This window comes from Zeugodacus cucurbitae, chromosome 2 (genome assembly GCF_028554725.1).
Source record: "Zeugodacus cucurbitae isolate PBARC_wt_2022May chromosome 2, idZeuCucr1.2, whole genome shotgun sequence".
NCBI classification, from domain to species: domain Eukaryota; kingdom Metazoa; phylum Arthropoda; class Insecta; order Diptera; family Tephritidae; genus Zeugodacus; species Zeugodacus cucurbitae.
In genome coordinates, this window is record NC_071667.1 from 55,373,902 (window position 1) to 55,395,600 (window position 21,699).

The 21,699-nt window shown below is 33.2% G+C and overlaps 7 protein-coding genes and 3 non-coding genes across 11 annotated transcripts; 9 read left to right on the forward strand and 1 right to left on the reverse strand.

Moving 5' to 3' along the window:
- Positions 1–141: 141 nt before the first annotated feature.
- LOC105209455 (uncharacterized) lies at positions 142–1,679 on the reverse strand. 2 transcript variants are annotated; one of them, XM_011179867.3, is made up of 3 exons: positions 669–1,344; positions 582–605; positions 142–519 (listed from the first exon to the last, which is right to left on the reverse strand). In XM_011179867.3, exons 1-3 carry the CDS (start codon positions 759–761, stop codon positions 235–237), a joined length of 402 nt encoding a protein of 133 aa, XP_011178169.1. In that variant the 5' UTR covers positions 762–1,344; the 3' UTR covers positions 142–234. The 2 variants fall into 2 exon arrangements, with proteins under 2 accessions (XP_011178169.1, XP_028894360.1); XM_029038527.2 differs by lacking the exon at positions 582–605 and having other exon boundaries at positions 669–1,679.
- A 509-nt stretch (positions 1,680–2,188) lies between these two features.
- Positions 2,189–2,714, forward strand: LOC128919764 (cecropin-1-like). The gene is made up of 2 exons (XM_054236143.1): positions 2,189–2,391; positions 2,497–2,714. The coding sequence occupies exons 1-2, from the start codon at positions 2,293–2,295 to the stop codon at positions 2,587–2,589; spliced, it is 192 nt and encodes a 63-aa protein (XP_054092118.1). The 5' UTR covers positions 2,189–2,292; the 3' UTR covers positions 2,590–2,714.
- A 3,029-nt stretch (positions 2,715–5,743) lies between these two features.
- On the forward strand, positions 5,744–6,291 carry LOC128919718 (cecropin-1-like). The gene is made up of 2 exons (XM_011179865.3): positions 5,744–5,942; positions 6,045–6,291. The coding sequence occupies exons 1-2, from the start codon at positions 5,844–5,846 to the stop codon at positions 6,135–6,137; spliced, it is 192 nt and encodes a 63-aa protein (XP_011178167.2). The 5' UTR covers positions 5,744–5,843; the 3' UTR covers positions 6,138–6,291.
- A 4,399-nt stretch (positions 6,292–10,690) lies between these two features.
- Positions 10,691–11,228, forward strand: LOC105209463 (cecropin-1-like). Its single transcript, XM_011179876.2, has 2 exons — positions 10,691–10,903; positions 10,968–11,228. The coding sequence occupies exons 1-2, from the start codon at positions 10,805–10,807 to the stop codon at positions 11,058–11,060; spliced, it is 192 nt and encodes a 63-aa protein (XP_011178178.1). The 5' UTR covers positions 10,691–10,804; the 3' UTR covers positions 11,061–11,228.
- A 2,170-nt stretch (positions 11,229–13,398) lies between these two features.
- On the forward strand, positions 13,399–13,924 carry LOC105209466 (cecropin-1-like). Its single transcript, XM_011179879.3, has 2 exons — positions 13,399–13,608; positions 13,679–13,924. The coding sequence occupies exons 1-2, from the start codon at positions 13,510–13,512 to the stop codon at positions 13,769–13,771; spliced, it is 192 nt and encodes a 63-aa protein (XP_011178181.2). The 5' UTR covers positions 13,399–13,509; the 3' UTR covers positions 13,772–13,924.
- Positions 13,925–17,413: 3,489 nt separating this feature from the next.
- On the forward strand, positions 17,414–18,018 carry LOC105209464 (cecropin-1). The gene is made up of 2 exons (XM_011179877.3): positions 17,414–17,741; positions 17,811–18,018. The coding sequence occupies exons 1-2, from the start codon at positions 17,643–17,645 to the stop codon at positions 17,901–17,903; spliced, it is 192 nt and encodes a 63-aa protein (XP_011178179.1). The 5' UTR covers positions 17,414–17,642; the 3' UTR covers positions 17,904–18,018.
- A 1,068-nt stretch (positions 18,019–19,086) lies between these two features.
- On the forward strand, positions 19,087–21,340 carry LOC105209465 (40S ribosomal protein S7). Its single transcript, XM_011179878.3, has 4 exons — positions 19,087–19,214; positions 19,530–19,694; positions 19,777–20,109; positions 21,134–21,340. Exons 2-4 carry the CDS (start codon positions 19,530–19,532, stop codon positions 21,215–21,217), a joined length of 582 nt encoding a protein of 193 aa, XP_011178180.1. The 5' UTR covers positions 19,087–19,214; the 3' UTR covers positions 21,218–21,340.
- LOC114803663 (small nucleolar RNA psi18S-1377) lies at positions 20,176–20,313 on the forward strand. The gene has a single exon (XR_003752109.2). It is a non-coding gene; the product is annotated as a small nucleolar RNA psi18S-1377 (small nucleolar RNA).
- On the forward strand, positions 20,378–20,515 carry LOC114803662 (small nucleolar RNA psi18S-1377). Its single transcript, XR_003752108.1, has one exon. It is a non-coding gene; the product is annotated as a small nucleolar RNA psi18S-1377 (small nucleolar RNA).
- Positions 20,568–20,680, forward strand: LOC114803664 (small nucleolar RNA psi18S-1377). Its single transcript, XR_003752110.1, has one exon. It is a non-coding gene; the product is annotated as a small nucleolar RNA psi18S-1377 (small nucleolar RNA).
- Positions 21,341–21,699: the final 359 nt, after the last annotated feature.

The window sequence follows — 21,699 nt, forward strand, 5'->3', positions numbered from 1 at the left end:
ATGCAAGTGGTTTTTTATTTCCAAAACTCGAAGAGTAAATAACCGATGCTTCCCGTTGTAAATATGTGAATTTCATTTATTTTTGGAAATAGCGGTGAATCAAACATTAAAACTGTAACTAATTCTTCTTAAAATTGCAAGTACAGTGTGAAAATAATCATCATCAATATTATTATGGATTTATTCTCATTTTCATCAAATACTGTTCTATATAATTTAATAATTTGAATCAGATCAATCATCACAATCACAACGATTAAACTCTTCTTCAGAGCTAACAGATTCATTACAATCAGTCTCATCAGAACTAATACAAGTTGACAACTGAGAGTACGAATCAAAGTTCGAATAGTTAATAGACGAATCAGACTTATAATCATTATAATCAGCGGTTATATCATTTTCAACATCATTTTTTTCAAATGCTTGCTTCTTTAGTGCCACCGCATCAGAGATTACATCTTTTGCAGGTTCTTCTTGGTTCTTTAACTCCACTTTCTTTTCTACCGACTCATCAATCTGAAAAGGAAAATACCTGTACTTAGCCCGAAAGATATGAAAGTATTTAGCGAATAACTAACAGTATTGTTGACCAGTGTCTCTTCCTGAAAAGTATAGAACTTGAAATTAATACACAGAAATATGCGTTTTCTAAACAAATAACTCACAGTTGTCGTAATGAGTTCAGTATCGTTCTGTTGGCATTTCACACCCGTAATTAGCAGCAACACAGCAAATATTACCACTATTTTTATAAACATTGTGAGTTTAAGGATTGACTTCGAGGTAACTGCTTCAATTTTTTAAGAAAAAGGTCGGCGCTTGCGAACGCGTTGAATAAAGATTGGGTGTTTTAGTAAAACTAGCGTCGATACACGAGCTGCTTACATTTTTAAAGATTTCTATTTAACGGTATACTTTTTAGATACGCTATTAAATTTTACGGAGCGTGTGACAAGACGAAATTTCTTACTACGGTTTATAATTTGATGAATAATCTACGTAGCGGATTTTTTTTTCGAGTATTAGGAAAGTGTTAAAACAAATATATAGATGGTTGCCACCTGGCCAATTTTATATGTAAAATTAAAAAAAATATTAAGAAATAGAAAACTACAGGCTGAAGAAGTTTTAGAAACAATTCAAGAAGAAGTTTTAGTGAAAATTAAAAATATTGTTTGAAGAGAGTTGCCACTTAAGGGGTTAGGGTAGTCAGGATTCTCAAAAAAATCAATTTTTTTTTTGCATTTACGTTAAGTGTAATATCTTAAAAATATTCTCTAAAAATTTGAAATTGAGCCGATCATTACTTTTCGAGTTATTCGACAAATAACAATGCTCGGGCAAACCAAAAAGCTAGTGTGATACTTTAAATGCGTTTATCTCAAACCGACGTGTTTTGAACTGGTGACAACTGTAACTCGATAACCGCTCAGTAGATTTAAATGAAGTTCATACAGCTTTTAGAGTACATAATAAACTCAGGCCTGTTCGAAGGATTTTTATTTCAAAAATTTCGATTTTTTAAGACCAATTAACCGTTGATTTTTTCCCGAAAATCAAGAAAAAAATTCCTGAGTCCACCATTTTGTTAACTTTTGAAAAAAAGCTTCGATCAGGCCCAGGATTATCTAAAAAACTAATTTTTTTTATACGATTGATTTTAGATGACTCTCCAAGGACTTATGATTGTCACCGCAAGGACCTTTTTTTGAAACTGGGTCAACACAAACAGCTATAACTTTGGAAATTATAATTTTTTTTTTCAAATTTACGTGACTTTAAGTCAAAACATTCTATAATAATGCCATATTATTACTTTTGAAAAATAACATGATTTAATAGCAAAAAAAAATTACTGAAAATTCTCATTTTTTCGTGTCTCTGACTACCCCTACTTAAAATAATAATTTAAAGCTTGTTCCTATATATATACTATATATACTATATTATATGTCCTGCATATTTAAGTGAGAAGTTACCTGAAAGACACATATTGCGGATTATAAACAAAAATTTGTTCATATAAATATATTTAAATATTTTTAATTGTACAAAGTCACGCTAAGACTGATAATTTAGATGATGCTGGAAATACATACATAGTAAGTGAAAAGAAATCCCCGGCAAAGCGCGCTGATAACAAAAGGTGCTCTGAATCTCTGAAGTGCTATAAAAGCACAGCGAAGCCAGTCAACTATCAATAAACACAATTCGAAAGTCGAAGAAGCTGGAAGCTCAACAAGCTTATAAAACAACTAGCAGACAAATATTAAAACTTAAACAAACAAAATGAACTTCTACAAGATCTTCGTACTCCTGGCTGTCTTCGTTGCTGTCTTCGCAGGACAAACCGAGGCGGGATGGTTGAAAAAGATTGGCAAGAAAATTGTAAGTTTCAAATAAAAATATTAAAACTGACATAAATTTGTTTACAAATTCTTAATTGACTAAGCATTTACTAACTAATTTCCATTTCTTTTCATAAAATTCCAGGAGCGCGTCGGTCAACATACACGAGATGCCACTATCCAAACCATCGCCGTGGCGCAACAAGCAGCAAATGTTGCGGCAACATTGAAGGGATAAACTGAATATGTTGAATGAGTGTAGAAACATTTATGTACCTAAATTATGATTAATATTTATTTATTTTTAAAATATTTGACAAATGTATGGAGATTAAAATAAAAGTATTTAAATAAAATTAAATTTTATAAAAACAAGAACACTCTTTAATATTATCTGCAGCTTAGTTAAAGGATTTTTAGATCATCAATTTAACAATTGTCTCTTAAAATAGTAATATTTCCAAATTCCTTGATATAACAGAGCCGCTGGTATGATCGCTGACCTAGCCATGCCTGCCGCGACCACCATTTTCATAGATATTATATTTGTTGTTTTGTGCAACAATATTGACAAAATTAGGTTTTCAACTCCTTGCATACGAAAAAAAATTTAAAAATTATGATGTTTCTCATAATACATATTACAACTGTTTAATAGGTTCTGAATCGTTTTGAAGTGTTAAAAAAGTATTTTTTTCTCACAACTGCCAATCGAAAGAAGAGACGAATCTCCCAGATCGCTAGAGCGTATTTGTTTTTATTTCAAAACAAAGTAATTTTCTAACAAATTTCAAGTATAATTTTAAAATACACATTCAAGTAATAACTATACTTAAGGGAGGGGTCTGGGTTTTCACTTTCGAAAAATCGATTTTTGTTTTGTTTTATTTTATTGTTTAACATTTCAAGAATATGTCATCTAAATTTTAATCCGATCTAAGCAATATTCTTGAAGTTATTGTTTAATTAGTCTCGGGGCCTTTAACGCTCTAACTCTAACAGCTACGGCTTTAAACGCGTTTTTCTCAAAACTACTTTTTTGAAGTCCGTGTTCACTGTCATTTGAAAACTACTCGACCGATTCATTTCAAACTTGGTACACATTTTCTTCACATAAAATACCTCCCCCCTACGTTTAGAAAAACATTAAGGGTGTTTCCCACCCTGAAAATGGCGAAAATTTTAGTGGAAAATAACGGTTCACACTTTAGATGGCCGCCAAAAATTTTTAAATACAAAAAATAATAATCAGCGAGCGTTGGGGGGAAGATTTGTTTAAAATTTAACAAAATTTTTATGGTTTTTCATTTTCGGATAATTGCCGAGTTACAGTGAACAGCGCAAATTGTTTTTTTTTTCAAGACGTCCTAGGGGAAGCTCTGTTACGGGCTAATCGTTTAATATTTTTGCGTGAAAAATTTACAGAACATAGTCAAAACTATGCTCAATAATGTATAGAAGGTTTGAATAAAATTGCTTAATCGATATTTGAGATAAAAAATCACAAAAAAAGTGTTTTTTTTTTTTGCGCTGAAACCCAGACCCCTCCCTTAAAAAAGATTTATTTATCTTCATTTGAATCGGTATCTAAATTCCTTAATGTTTTTCCAATCACATCAATGTTTGTAGCAATTTTGTTGATCTTCACCGCATTAACCACTTGACTCTGAAAAGTGTGAAAACACTTGAAATTAATACCGGAAGATAACAGTTTATTAAACAAATAACTCACAGTTCTCTCATTGAGGTCGTCCAAACAATCGGCCTGTGTGAATCCCACGGCAACAATAAGCAGGAACACAGCGAAGATTACCGCGATTTTTGTATTCATTGTGAATGAAATGGAGTACTATTTGTGGAGTGTGGAGAGTTTAACGATTGACCTCCAGTCGGCAATGCATTACACTTATTTCAAAAACGGGTACTAAATATTGAGAACGTGATCGCTTAAGAAAGCGGATTTTCGCGCGAAAGCCACGGCAAAGCTTTTGTGATAAGAAAGCGCACAGGTAAAATGCTTAGTGCTAAACAAAACTAGATATGTCTGTATTCCTGAGTGATAGTTACAACAATTTAACACTCACAATTTTCTAGAGACATTTTGAAATCCTACACTGTGACTCTCTTAGCATTACATAACAGAAATGCAGATACCATTGAGAGAGACGATGGTTCTCTTATATGAATTTTACTTTATATATAATAGTGACATACAGGAAGGCTACCAGAAGATCTACACGGGTTTCATGCACGAATATTATTATATATGGACGGTTTTATGGTACAGAAGCGTGGACAATGTCAACATCCGATGAGACGGCTCTAGGAGTTTTCGAGAGAAAGGTTTTGCGGAAGATTTATGGTTCCTTAAACGTTGGCAACGGCGAATACCGCAGAAGATGGAATGAGCTGTACGTGTTATTCGACGACATAGTCCACCGAATAAAAAGACAGCGGCTACGCTGGCTAGATCATGTTGTACGAATGGATGAAAGTGCTCCAGCTCTAAAAGTATTCGACGCAGTACCCGCTGGTGGAAGCCGAGGAAGAGGGAGACCTCCACTCCGATGGAAGAACCAGGTGGAGACCAGGCGCGCTGTTGTGGACTCGGCTATAATCGCGTAAGCGGTGTCTATGCCAGTCAAGAAAAAGAAGATATGGACGGCTATAACCAGCTAAGCGGTTTCTACGTCAGTTGCATATGGACCTTTGGTAATTTCCCTAAGCCCTATTTTGGTCTAACGAGACAGCTAATCTTGATTAATTTTTTAAATTCGCTTGACTTCTCAAGACCACTTGCTTGGTCTCGCGTAACTCCCTCTTGAGATACCTATTCTTACATAATTTTACTAAGACAATTATGCCGTCCTGAAGTTAGAAATCACGTGTATACTTCTATTAGGAATATGGAAGCTAGGTGACGTATCAAGAGTTATTTTTGTGTGATTTTTAACCGAAAAGATGTTTCAGTGCACTTAATTTTTAATAGGATTATGATATACATATGTATGTATACAAATGTCTACCTGAACTACTAAACTTATATAATGGGAATATAGCTTAAATAATATTACTTAACTAAAATAAATACTAAATCATAATAGTATGAAATTGTTGAATTATGCTGAATAATTCTATCTTGTACTTAAAATAAATATATGTATATGTACGTATATTTGAAATTATATAAAAACTATATAAACAATTTATAAATAGAACATATTTAGTATTTTTAATTTTCCCAAAAATTTATCAACAAAGTTTAAATGATGCTGTCAATACAAACAAATATGTACATATACTTATCTATACAGACACTCTACTGAGCAATGCGCGCTGATAAGAAAAAGTACTTTGTATCTCTGTCCAGCTATAAAAGCAAAGCGAATCTGGTGAACTATCAATAAACACATTTCGTACGTCGAAGAAAGTGGAAGCTCAACAAGCTTATAAGATAACTAGCATACAAATATTAAAACTTAAACAAACAAAATGAACTTCAACAAGATTTTCGTACTCTTGGCTGTCTTCGTCGCCATCTTCGCTGGACAAACCGAGGCTGGATGGTTGAAAAAGATTGGCAAGAAAATTGTAAGTTGAAAATAATTGTTCAAAAAATTAAATATATGTCTATATATGCTCTTAATAAGAAGGCTTTATTAACGAATATCAATTTCTTCCTTTAAATTTCAGGAGCGTGTCGGCCAACATACACGAGATGCCACCATCCAGACAATCGCCGTGGCGCAACAGGCAGCAAATGTTGCAGCAACATTGAAGGGATAAACTGATTAAATGGCGGAAGCTGTTACAACAAATATTTATATACACTAGCTAAATTTAATATTTATTTATTTAGACAAGAATGTGACTGAATTATGGAGTTTAAAATAATATTAATTCAATAAAAATAAGTTTGTTCAAAAAAGAAAAAAAAATATTATTTATATTTCTATAAAACTAGTTTTAGTAATCTAAGGATCCTTAAGGTACTGGACCAATGTTAGCTAACTTTCTTTGATTTATTTCAATATGTTTTACCGTGAATGATGGCTTTGAACTATGTATGTCAAATCTGTTATAAGGCTTAGTAGAAAAGTAATGTGATAAGTTACGGAATAATCTGTCAAATAAAGTATTTGGGTTGTCTGACAGAATATATTTTAATTCAATTATGAGAATTATCAAAGCCAATAAATAAAAAATAATTTTTATAAAAGTTTAAAAACTTGGTAATATTTAGAATAATGAAAGAAGTTGGTTCGTAGTTTTTGAAAAGAACATAGCGGATAAGTGAAATCCTATAAAGCGATTATTTGAAGAATTTTATTCTCGTGACAATATCAAGCTATAGTTACTTATGGCTTAACTCAAAATAAATATTTGACATTGAAGAGATTTTCCCATCACAATTATTAAATGCCATGTACCTTAATGATAAGAGAGCAGCATAGATAAATTCTTCGCTTAGAGAAGATATAGTTTAAAGTGATCATGAGATATCCTACTGCACATAACATAAAATAATTTTGACCTCAAAAATATCTATCCGAAATCGAACTTTTCGCACTCGCTTTAAGTGGTTTCAATATATAATTTAACAGTTCGTTAATATTATTATATGATCATAAGAAATATCGTTTGGAACCTTTCCTAGACCTATGACATCATCGGATATACTAAAACCTTGGTTCTAAATTTGTGTATAAATTATCCCTAAATATTCCCGCACTGATTCTGGACCTAATCACGAATTGAAGCATGGCCACATCTTGGCTTTAAAATGGCTCTGAAAGCACCGACATATTGGTACGAACACAAAGCAACAACAATTAGATTTTTCTATGGAAACCATTATATGCCATTATCTAAGTTGGTTATGTTAAGTTAGGTTCAAAGACTTAAGTTTCAATATAACTTCTCAGAGATAAATAGTTTTAGTTGTATATGTATTACAACCTTAAAAGACCATATGCTTCATTTCCCGTTTTTAGCAAATCATTTAAAAAAATCTTAAGTATAGACTCTTCCATTGTACAATTATTTTGTCTTCAGGCTCTGCAAAAAGCTAAACATAACCCACCAAAATCAAGTCTTTCATCCTGTTTACTTTCAACTTGGATTCCAATAATTATTTCCGGTTGTTTCCCAATCCTACGTAAATCAATAATTTGGAATTCCATTAAATAAACAAACAACAATTATTTCTTCAAAAAAAATATCTTGTTATGAAAAAAGAAACTGGGATGAAGAGGAATCACCTAATACCAGGAAAGACAATGACGTTTCACCAATGCTTTGTGAATAATGAGCTGAACATTAACCTCTTTTGTATTGCTTGAATTGAGAGTAAGAAATCAAATATTGGCAACAAATGAGACAAAAGACAGACGGGAATTATGAGTAAAAAGAAATAGTGAAATTATAAACATTTATATAAATGTATGTGTGCATGTCAACATATTTATCATTAATTATTCGCACAAATACCCAGTAGGAAAATTGAACTTTGTTAAACAATTTAATTTAAATTAATTTCAATTAAACAAAATATATTTAATTTAATTTAGCTAAATTTAATTTAATTAAAAATCGAAAACTGTATTTAATCGATTGTATTGATTATTATCAGCAAAAATTATGAATAATGATGACTTTTGAAAATATTGTTTTAAATGGAATATAGATCAAATAGATCGGAAGTAGTAGAAATATATCAAAATTTGCATTTTAAAACCTATAATAAATGGTAGAGTATAGAATAATTTCATCTAGAAATCACAAATATTTTTTTTCCTGCTGGGTCATTTAATACCTATTTTGAATACTTTTATAAATATGCAAATATAAGTGTTGATTTAAAAATATTTATGAATGAAACAGCGATGAATTAATTAGGCGCTTCGTTTACGTGCTCTTGATCATGTATCCCCTACTAAAGGTAGATAAACAGATAATAAATTGAGTAATAAATGGCGATTCCAGTGATTTTTTTACTTCCGAAACCCGAAGTGCAAATAACCGACGCGAGTTTTTGCAGGTGAATTTTATTTGTTATTGCCAAATGTTGGGGAAACCAGTTTGATAAGAGAAATCATCTAGCATTTAGCGCTTTAGCAATTGACACACAGCGGGAAGAAATGAATGAAAATTAGAAGTTGTTTATGACATTTTCATTAGAAATCTAAGGAAATATGTATCTTGGATATTCTAGTTAATAGAATATATGAACATGAAAATTGCAATCAGTTTGAGAAGTGGCCCTATTATGATTATTTTCATATTATAGAACCATATTCAAGTCTCGATACAAGAACTTTTACTATGTACAAGTCATCATAGATTTGTTCAACAGTGTTTTGCTATAAAGTTTAATCGAAGACAATCCAAACTAATACGATAGGGGAATTTCAAAAAGATAATAACTTGATCTCAAGGTGTTTTATTTTTTAAAATAGTGGATAACTATTAAAATGTTTAATTGCTAGGTTGCACTCTCTTTGAGGACCTATATAGGACTTCTTCATGGAGAAATAGAAAAATAGAAAATCTTCAAAAGTATCAAAAGTGGATTTCCTAATGATATATATTAAATTGTTATATTAAACACTTTGACCCATATATTCGGCATAAAACTTACAAGAACAACGAAAGTCATTATACATATATAGAGTATGGAACCTGGTGCAATTGCTGGACCGATTTCATTCATTCTCACCACCAAGCTACATTATAACCAAGACAATCACTTAATTTTGCTAAACTATTTCAAATACTAATCGAGAGACTCATTATTATTAGAAGAAAAAGATTCCCTCTGAATTTCTTTAAAATATCTGAGAGATTTACCGATCTTTTAAGTAAAACATTATCCATAAGCACTAAGGACTTCATGTACGATATCTGGGTCTTTGAAAAAAAATAGTCCGAGCAGCTCATAGTGGATGATTCCCTTCCAATCCCACCACAAACACAGCAAAACCATCCTGGCCACTGTTTGGGATTCACCGGACTTCGGCCACGACCGTTTTCACTTGATATTGTCGTATGTAATCCATTTTTCGTCGCCAGTCACCATCCGCTTCAAAAATGGGTCGGGTTCGTTCCGTTTCAGCAGCAGATCGCAGAAGTTGATTCGGTCCAGAAGGTTTTTTTTGCGTTAAATCATGCGGCACCGAAACATCAAGCTCCCATCTCCTTCGCGATGTGACGAGATGCCACTTGCCGGTCTAACTCGATGTTTTCCATGAATTGATCGGTATTCGTCATCACAGGTCTTCCGCCGGCTGGCTTATCCATGGTGTCGTTTCCACTCGCTCTGAATCGTCGAAACCATTCCTCCGCAGTTCGAAGTGATAGAGTTCCTTCCCCCAAAACACCATTAATCTCACGGAACGTTTCTCTAGCGGATTTGCCTTTAACGCAGGAAAACTTTAAAATAGCGCGAATTTCGGCGTTAGTGAACTCCATATTTTCACGTCTATAACTGTTGAACGCAATCTCCAAACTAATCAAATGTCAAGTATTGCCTGATACGAGCTCTGTAGCTTTTTATACATAGCCACGAAATTCAAAAGACAAAAAGGCGGAAAGGAGATATTTGGATGTTTTCTATCCAATTCTACATATATTAATTCCAATAATATTATTATGTGTTTTATACCATATTAAATTCAAATGTCATACATGACACAGTCTGATCGGTTCGCTAGATTCATATACTATGCTTTACATAATACTAATACCATTTAGAGAAATTTAAATGATTATTGTTGTGGACTAAACTAAAAAAAACAATATTCATAATATGTAACTATCATATAAATAGTCAAGAATTATTAAAATGTGTCTATCGAGTCTTATCAAAATTAAATTTTTATAAGTGCTTAAAATAAACAACAGCAGTGACAATAATTGTTAACAAAAGCAACTAATTTGTAAGTACTGGGTAAATATCATTGGATGCTCTTATAAATTTATATAATTTTATTAAAATAGTACTTTATTAGTAAATATTATTTAATCATATTATTTAATTATTTGCGCTAGTAAAAGTTTCCCGCACAATTCTCTGCATTCGTCAATTAATAGATAAGAACTTAAATAAAATGTTATGCAAGTACTTTGTATTCATATGTATTTGGAAATTCCATCTAAAGACTGAATGAAGAATCCCCGTAGCAAAACACCAAAAAACACTAAAACGAATATACAACTTTTGTGCCAACAACAATTTATTTGTCTTGATAAGCTGACTAATTAGTGCGCGCATACAGTGGCGCAAAGGGAAATCACTTGAATGATCCAGCGCTTGACGCGCACTCGCTTATAAAACTCAATGCGAGCCGACGCTCTACCAACTATCACAGCTCAACCGCAGTAGCAACAACACGCTCACAAGCGCGCAAAATATTCAATAAATTACAAACAACCAAAAATAATAAGAAATCAAAATGAATTTCCGTGGTGTCTTCATTGTACTTGCTGTTATCATGGCAATCTTCGCTGGACAAACCGAAGCTGGTTGGCTCAAGAAGATTGGCAAGAAAATTGTAAGTTGAATGTAATGCAAATATTTTTTGGAAATAATATTAATAATAAATTTTATCAATTTAGGAACGCGTTGGCCAACATACACGAGATGCCACCATACAGACAATCGCTGTGGCTCAACAGGCTGCCAATGTCGCTGCGACACTGAAGGGTTAAATGATTGGAGTTGGACTGTTTTGGAATAAAGCTTTAATTTATGCTTACTAAGCATATAAGTATTATTAGTAAATCACAAATTAATTAATTAAATAAAAAAAAATTTAATTAAATTTCAAAAAATATATAATTTTAAATAAATATTCTTTCGAAAATACAAAAATGAAATTTGTTAGATATATTATTGGCAACAATACTAACACTCTTCACATTTAAAGGGGTAATTTCTTTGTATGGATTATTCTAAAGCATCTGAATAGCATGATCTATTGTAGAATACAGGAATAGAACAATACAATATTTATAAAGAATTAGTCCCTATACGACTTAACAAGCAATTAACTTAATATTCGAAATACAAAAGCTTCGATAAATTATGAAAGAATGTTTCGCTATCGCTGATTTAGAACACCCACACAAATGTCTAAAGAAATTACTACTGAGAACAATAAAAAAAACTCTCCTATGACTTTTTTCTACTTAGTTTCCCCTAAATCTATTCCAGCTCTTTTCTCCTCCTATAATCAATGATCTCGCCAATCAAAATTTTAAAATAAAATATTGGTCGGAGTTACACACTAGTTATTTCCCAATAACTGAGTTCGATTCTATTCGATTTCCGCGCAATATCGAACGTATTTTTAGTCATCCCTAGAGAAATTTCGAAACCTCCGAACAATTAATAAATTTCCGATATATTCCATTATTTGTTGGAAGTCCGCTTAACATTTTTAGGTCCCCCATGATGAACACCAGAAATACCATAATACAATATAGATATGTATCTGTCGATCCCGAAAATTTTCAGGTTTTAAGTAACCAAACAGTTCTTTTCACTAATATCTTAACTTTCACATTATTGTTCAAAACCAAAACTATGAAGTACTGGAAATTTTCGTTGACCATGGAATGAAGATTAAAATCGAACGATTTTCATCTACGCAATCGAATACCGAATCAGTCGAGTTGAAACCAAGTATCTCTTCATTGTATAAAAATTTAGAAAATGTGGAAGTAATTTTTTTGATCCATAAAAAATCACAATTTGTAAGTCCCCCATTACAAAATGGTAAAAATATGGCGCAGAAGCTTAGATAACGATGTCTTAAATACCCTTGTTGTTTAAAACACGGGTTTTAAGGGTATAATGAATAAATCTGCAATTAGTACTTATAGTTTATTAAAAAAAATATTCTTCTGACGGGGAGTACTTCATTTCACATATCAAATAATCCAAAAGGAAGAATCCAACACGACATTTTATTTAAATTTTAAGAAACTTGAAAAATTTTGTCCATATTTTGTTTAAGTATCAAACTTACCCACTGAATTTTAGCTCTCTCAGCTCTTCTTAAAAAAGAATCTAAGACGATCCCTACACTGATAAATCCCTGAGTTCCATTTCGGACTAAACACAGTTTCCTTGGCTTTCTACTCAAGTAGTTATAAAAATAATCTTAAAGTTTCTAACAAGACTGGCTTAATCAAATGTTTAAAATGCTTCGCCACCTCGGGATGAACTGATTACTTTAAAATGTTATAGTTGCTTTTAAATTGACGCCAATTACGATTTTATATACATATGAGGTCTATATATAATGTATATTTATACAAAGCACTGTGATAATTTAAATAATGAAATTAAAATCTTAACCTTTAAAAGCGAAACTTCCTAGACTAGTATTCAATGGGAACAAGGTTCAAATCCCAAACACTGTGCTAGCGATCACACCCACTAGATAATGTAAAGTAGACCAAGTCAAGTTCCAGTTAAAAAAGTTCTCAAAACAATGTATTAATCACTCCAAGAACGCTTTAAGTCTCCTTTATGGAATATTTTCAGTAATACTATATATGTATATGTATACGGAAGAAAACGAAAGATATTTTTGTCAGTGTAACGAAGTATAAATACGAGTATAACTAAAAATTCATACAATTATATATAACGGGAATATCATATGCAGCCATCGGAAAAGTACTTTGATGTGCTAGCAATACAAATCAGTTTAGGTAAATACCTATATATTATACATATAGGGTACAAATACAAAACTGTCTTTAAACAACAACCCGAGCTTATTCTGCATATAAGGAAAATAAAATCACCGATTTTAATAAATAAGAAACAACAAAATATTGTCGGCCTATCAATGAATATTTTATATATTTGGCAGACAGTAAATAGTTGACATATGCACAGTGGATGTCAATGGGGGCCTGTGCTTCCCCTGAAATATGTACATAACCGCCACGGGTGCTTTTTTCCAGCTAGTGTCTAGCGGACGGATCAAAGAACTATAGGCAAAGAACTGACTATAAAAGTTGCAACCAACAGCTGCATTGTCATCAAATTCATTTTAAGTGTCTTTAAAAGAGGATTAGCCGCTAGAAAAGTGCTAAGAAGCTATATAAATTGTAAAAACTTTCAAGAAAAAAATTAAGCAACATGAACTTCAACAAAGTATTCATCTTCTTGGCTGTCGTGATCGTCATATTCGCTGGACAAACAGAGGCCGGGTGGCTCAAGAAGATCGGCAAGAAAGTTGTAAGTATTTTTTTTTTAATAAAAAAATATTTTCTTAGCGATTTCTCAACTTCTAAATCCTTTCCGACAGGAGCGTGTTGGTCAGCACACCAGAGATGCTGCCGTTCAAGGAATTGCTGTGGCACAACAGGCTGCCAATGTTGCTGCTACTGCCCGAGGATAATCATTATTGAATACTTAAAAAATATTGAAATATTCTAAGATTTACTTAAAAAACAACTATTTATTTTACCCAAAAAACGCATATATATCGATATTACTAAAATTATGAACAACTTTAAATAAATTGAAACACTTTACGAGTACAAAATATTAATATTTATTGTTTTATACAACAATTTTAAAAAATTATGGATGCGACCTTATATTGATTTGATGATGATATCTATTAAACATGATCCACTGTGCTGCACATTAATGATCGAGAGAGTTCTCCTCAAAATTTGATTTACATGTGAAGCTGCTTAACCTACAGGTATAATTATAATAAATATGAATCTGATTTGTTTTCTAGGGTTTTCTAGTAAGAAGATTCAATACTATGCTATTCTTCACGTAGGTCATCCAAAAGTTATGGATTAATCTTATTAAAAATCATAGAAAATTTTCTATTTCCAAATACATGAAATCCCATGGTGCAAAATTAAATGTCCACTAGCGTTTAAGCGTTAAAAAAAAGCGTTGGTTGAATGCAATTTTTATACTCTCGCAACCTGTTGCACAGAGTATCATAGTTTTGTTCACATAACGGTTGTTTGTGTCACCAAGAAATATAAGAGTTAGATATGGGGTTATATATACATAAATGATCAGGATGACGAGTAGATTTGAAATCTGGATGTCTGTCCGTCCGTCTGTCCGTCTGTCCGTGCAAGCGATAACTTGAGTAAAAATTAAGATATCTTAATGAAAGTTGGAACACATGTTCCTTGGCATCCTGAGGAGGTTGCCTTCGAAAATGGGCAAAATCGGTCCACTGCCACGCCCACAAAATGGAGGAAACCGAAAACCTATACAGTGTCATAACTAAGTCATAAATAAAGTTATGAAAATGAAATTTGGAACATAGGATCCCATTAGGGAGGGGCACATTTGGATGTAATTTTTTTGGAAAAGTGGGCGTGACCCCGCCCTCAAATAAGTTTTTTGTATATAACTCGCAAATCAATAAAGCTATATAAGCTCGTTTTTTTAGCCATTTCCTTATACAGTCCAAAAATGAAAGAAATCGGATAATAACCACGCCCACCTCCCATACAAAGGTTAGGTTGAAAATTACTAAAAGTGGGTTAACTCCCTAACGAAAAACGTCAGAAACACCAACTTTTACATAAGAAATGGCAGAAGAAAGCTGCACTGAGATTTTTTTACAAAATGGAAAATGGGCGTGGCGTCGCCCACTTATGGGTCAAAAACCATATCTCAAGAACTATTCGACCGATTTCAATGAAATTCGGTATATAACACTTTCTTGACACCCTGATGACACGGGTGGAATATGGGCGAAATCGGTTCACAACTACGTCTACTTCCCATATAACCCAATTTTGAATTCCATCTGATTCGTTCACTTTATAATGTATTCATAAGGAACCAATGAAGCTAGCGGAATAAAACTTTACACAAATACTGTATTTGAGCTGTGACATCACTTGTGGAAAAATTGTCAAAATCGGACCATGACTTTTCAAGGCCCCTGATATCAAGCATGAAGAACTCAGTGCCCAAGGTTAATTTTTCACCGAAAATATAGGTAAATCCCTCAGATATTTTAATGTAATTCATTCCCTCTGAATTTTTTTCTTATAACAGTTTCTCTCTGTACCTGAAATGGTAAAAATCGGGTCATAATTTCCCCCAGATCCTATATACCTAATTATAAGTAATATTAAATTAAGTGATCGTATAGTCTTCGATACATTGTATCTTGGTGGTGAAAACGAGTGAAATCGGTTTAGGAATTACCTCAGTCCCCATATACTATTTATAATGGTTTTCGTTATTCTATTGAACTTTATGCCGAATATATGGGTACACAATTCGACCCTTGTCTTTATAAAATTACATCAATAAATTGCGAGAGTATAAAATGTTCGGTTACACCCGAACTTAGCCCTTCCTTATTTGTCTAAGATTGTTTTATACAAATCGGTTTAAATATCAGTAACGACATCGTTTCGAAGGCTGAGGCTTTGGGGTGACTAATCGTATATAGTCCAATCCAGATTATTGCGATGAACTCTCTCCTTAAGTAGATATTACTTAGTAATATTATAAAGTCTTTACAATGAACGAGTAATCCTTTAACCCTAGATATAGATTATATAGTATATCTCAATAGTTTACCATCAATTATTTATTTTCTATGTACATAAATGTAAAACATATATTATGTATATAAATGGAACATTCAGATCCTTCTTCTCATGTTTATGGTACATTCCTCTATATTATCCGACAAGTAAAGGAACCGAAGCATTTGTAGGTACTCCAAATAACTAAACATAGATTCTATCAGAAACTTAATGGAAATTTTATCGCATGACATAAATGCATCGCATGAGGAATGACAGTTTTGGTATACATTTTTTTGAACTCGATCGGAAAGAGGATCGGCATTAAGCATTCATATTGGCAACTCTAACATCCACTGCTACTGTTATAGTGTTTAAGAAACTTCATAGATATTTTTTCAAAAATATATATATAAATGAATTCATTCGACCGTCTGACCGCTCTGTAGTCCTACAAGCCTATCGTTTAGGTAAATATAGAGAATTCGTAATAAATGTTAGTTACAGGAAATGGAGGATGGATACAGACCACTTCCAAGTCTTTTTTCGAGTTTTCGCTTTAGAATAGATAACTGAAGCAACAATGAATTCAAAAGAAAAAGTGTAAATAATTTATGACAGCAGCTCTCATATATTAAATATAAGGACCTGGATATTTCCGGTACGTTTATGTATCTTCATCAAATTGAGTAAACGTTTTTACTTGAGATTTATATTTAGTTAATGTTAAAAATTGATAAAGTCGGTTTAGATCGCCTTGGTCATATGCCCAATATAATGATAACGATCTCTCTTTACACCATATTTTATATAAGACAGTGCATTTCAGGATCAGGTACTAAACAAAATCCAGCATGATTATAGTCATTTATGTTAGTCATGTTGACTTTAATGCATAGATTCTGAACATAAAGGCATCCTGTGTAATAAAAATGAGTGATTCCACGATATAGAGTTAATAAGGTACTCAAAATTAGGCCTGTAAAGTATAAGTAATTCATGAGAAAAATTTTTATATTTGAATACCACTATTTCCTAGGCATGTCATAGGTCCGATTCTGCCTCTTTAGAAAAGCAATCCGGATGGATATCACAAATTATAACTATACATTTAAAATCTGAGTACTTAAATTAATTTCCAAAACAACTACTTATTTAAACAACCACATCGAGTACCCTATATTATAATATGCATTCGAGTGTTTCCGTTTTAATATTTTCTTGAGTATCAAAACAATTGAAGAGCAATAATTCTTTTCTAGTAAAAAATGTACTTCCTTATCAGGCGGTAAGTGTGCGATTTGTTTGTACAAAGACGGGGATTCTCCTAAGAGTACTCACATACATTTGCGACTTAATTGTCTATAACTATCTCGAAAGAGACAAAGGCACATAATATATGTATGTATGCAGTTGTTGCTGCGCTGCTGAGAAGAATAAAATCACCGGGCTGTGCGAAAAAAAGTACTGTAAAATATGGTCTGCTTATCAGTGAGCGCCCATAAAGTATGTGTCGCTGCTAAGAGTCTGTGCTCCCCCGTTGAATTTCTGGATCTTTTGAGCGCTTTAGTTGTTTAGTTGGCAAAAGCCGACGCTTGAGCTTACTATAAAAAGTGCAACCATCAATAGCTTCAACATCAAATTCACTTCAAGTGTCTTAAGAAGAACAATAGCGTCTAATCAAGCGCCAAGAAACTACAATCAACTAATTTTTTGAAAAAAAAAAATCAATTAAGCAACATGAACTTCAACAAAGTCTTCATCTTATTGGCTGTCGTGATCGCCATTTTCGCCGGACAAACTGAGGCCGGTTGGCTCAAGAAGATCGGCAAGAAAATTGTAAGTATTTTGACTAAGTTTTGATATTTTATTTACCGGATTTACTAACATCCTTATTTCTACCGACAGGAGCGTGTTGGTCAGCATACCAGAGATGCCACCATACAGACCATCGCTGTGGCTCAACAGGCCGCCAATGTTGCTGCGACTGCCAGGGGTTAACAACTGACATATTTATGATGTTCAACTGCTTTATTTAATTAATTAGTGATAATTTATTTAAATTTCTATTTATTCTAACAATAAATTAAATAAAACCGTTTAAAATCAAAAATAAGTTTTTTTATTTAAATATATCTGATGATCTTACCAAAAGGATCTCAATAGAATTATGACTTTTATAGGAAGTTTTTGGTTTGACAAAAAATAGAGTTTGGAACTAATTTTTAGTAAGTGGATTTGATTCGGATTGAAATTCTAAAATATCCTCCCGTGAGTAGTACTCTCACTTCTGTTGAAAGTGGTTTGGTACCCGGTCGCAGATGAAGAAGCTCCAGACTCCTCCAAATATCAAACTTTGGATAGTAACAAGATGCTTCTTAGTACCTCCTAAACATCATTTTCACAACTGAAAGTGAATTCTTTTTGCTAGAATCAATCTCTAATTTGTCTCCAGAAATATCTGCTGAGTTGTTTTCATAGGAATTGCCGTGGGGTCATTTGTAGGAGTTTTGTTTTCGATTAGCAATTAGAAGCAATTCCTTAATTATACTGAGGATATTCACCATCTTACGCAGCATTAATCGAACGGGATGACCTCTGAACAGTGATCTAACGCCATTAATAGATAAATAAAAAAGTTCTATCAATTATAGTACTGTACCAAATACCCTCGAAACACCACAGCGCTCGAACTTTAATAAAAAAAATTGAGTAAGCCTCATAGAATTGCGACCCGGGTATTATAATAGGTTAAGTTCTTACTTATACCGACATCATTTGGAATCGCCAAGTCCCAATATAGATCGAATCAGTACTTTCCTGGCCATTCATTAGTTGACATCGGGGACAAGCTAATAGGGCTATTGACCTCGCGCTAACATTCAAAAATGGATAAAACTAAATTAAACTTTAACTTTAATATTTTTTTCTACCTTCTCCCTCCTCCTGGAATTGATAATTTATTTCCGACATATAGCGCATAATTGTTCGAGAACTCCAAGCGAAGATAATAACATTATTGATTATCATTCTCATCGATAAATAAATACAAAAACACTTAAAAAAAAATATTGATTAAAAAAATTAAAGAAAAATCAAAATATTTTACTTTAAATATTTACTCAATCCCATACCACGCTGTGTAATGAGAGCGCACCCTAGCGGCGACTAGCAAATATGAATTCGTTGATTAGCAACTCGCTCGTGTTTGACAGCCAACTCGTTGCCTACTCGTTTGTCAAATGCGAATGACGGAAGTTACTGTTCTGTGGCGTTCCTTCACTTCCTTTCCTGTCAAAATAATTGACCAAGGTTGGTGTACTTCTCCGTAATCTACAAAAATTATTTACAATTTCTATATATTCCAAGTGAAATAAGCAAAAATGTTGCTAGAAAACAAAATACATAAAACATATATCACGTATTATGTGAATTTAATTGAAGAAATGTGTACAGTGGCGTTGATGTGCAGTGATTAAATGTACGCCGGTCGGACGCTGTTACATTTTACTACGTACTTGATAAATATGTGATTAGTTTTAAGGCCGCTTTGCTGCTGTCGTATACAAAGACGCAGAGATTTTCATTAAAACGCAGCTAATAACGAATTTGCTGTTTTCTTCACAGATGATCGGCAACAAGATTATCAAGCCCGGTGGCGCTGAACCCGATGACTTTGAGAAGTCCATTGCCCAAGCTCTTTTGGAGCTGGAGGCTAACAGCGATCTGAAACCCTACTTGAGGGATTTGCACATCACCCGTGCACGTGAGATTGAGTTCGGCAGCAAGAAGGTAAGTTTGTGTGTGTGTGAAAGTACAGAAATTGGGGGAAATTGTGTTTAATAATATGCTTGTTTGTATTGCATTTACATAGGCTGTCATCATCTACGTACCGATCCCACAACAAAAGACGTTCCAAAAGATCCAAATCATCTTAGTGCGTGAGTTGGAGAAGAAATTCTCTGGTAAACACGTTGTTGTGATTGCCGAACGTAAAATCCTGCCCAAACCTACACGCAAGGCCAGGAATCCATTGAAGCAAAAGCGACCACGCTCACGTACCCTCACCGCCGTGTACGACAACATCTTGGAAGATTTGGTCTTCCCAGCTGAAATCGTTGGCAAGCGCATCCGCGTCAAGCTCGATGGCTCGCAATTGATTAAGGTGCATTTGGACAAGAATCAACAAACCACCATTGAACACAAAGTAAGTAAAGTCAGAAAGTGAAAAAAAAAAAAATGCTGAAGTGTATAAAATATAGAAGAAAATATTTTGTCCCTGTGTTGTTTGCTGATTGATAACCCAAAATCAGCGATTGTCAAACGGGACGCACATCAAATTCCAATGTCTCGTTATTGCCTTCTAATCGCCCTCGCGGCTTTAAGGCACTTCCATACATTGGAAACAAAACTTATCTACAATAGTATAAATATAATTGGTAGCACAAAGAGCAGAGCAGCATTATGTCTAAATTTCGTCCTTGTGTTGTTTGCTGATTGATTTGCCAAAATCAGTGATTGTCAAACGGGACGCACATTAAATTCTAAAGTCTCGTTATAGTCTGCATATAGCTTTGACGGCACGTAGACTTCTCCATACTTTAGAAACAATTACAAATAAATAATTAAAGTAATAAATGCAAAATGCTCTTTTTGCCACGTTTAACGTTCTTGTGTTGTTTGTTGATCGCTGCTTCAGGTCAATGATTGTCGAAAAGAACGGAAATTAATATGCGTAACTTTAGTTTAAACGCCTCAACTTTCATTTTGCGAAGTAAGGCCACTTTTGGAGTTACGCACAATGGTTTTGACTCAATATAAGTAATATATATTCCGCTGTTTTGCCTCCCGCTCGTTCTTTTTCAAGTGCCATAGCGAGTTGGGACTTCCTACATAGGCGGAAGACTAATAAAATTGCTGTAAGTGTTGTTGTACTGCATGTGGGCAACAACAATGGTTGGCGATCTTTACATAATTGTCTAATATTATTTAAGTATTTTACATTCCGCTGTTTTGCCTCCCGCTCGTTCTTTTTCAAGTTCCATAGCGAGTTGGGACTTCCTACATAGGCGGAAAATTAATAACATAACCGTATATGTTGTTGTACTGCATTTGGTCAACAACAATGGTTTGGTGTTGTTTACATTAGTATAATTTTATTTTAATTGTACAAATAATTTGTATGCAGTTATCAACTGAAATTAACTAATTTCTATTATTCTTCTTTTCAGGTTGATACTTTCACATCCGTGTACAAGAAGCTCACCGGTCGGGATGTCACTTTTGAATTCCCAGATAACTTCTTGAATGTTTAATTTCTAACCGTTGCGTAAATAGTGGGGGAATATTAAATCATTCTGTAAATATGTTCTTCGCAACATATTTAGGAAAAAATAAATAATAAAAATTTTTAAAATAAAACTAAAAATTGAAAATCATTTCTTTTTGTTTTTGGTTTGAATAATAGTTAGAGGAGAGAAATGTAAATATATTTGCCTTTCTATTCCATGTGATGTGGCGGCATTTACACAAAAAAATGTGTTTACTTCGGGTTGTAATAAATGAGGTTAGTATTGCGGATGACCGTAGGAGCATTATTGCCTGGGAGGCTCAATGATATAACTAAAATCAATTGCTAATGAATGATAAACTGAATTTGTATTCGGCGAAGTAAAACAAAATTTAACTGAAACCTATCGATCCAAACAGTGTTAGATCGTCGAAATAGCGGCCTTTGGCCGGAACAAAAAATCCGAGTCAATTCCGGTAGCGTAGAGGAGGCTGTTTTGGGAATTGA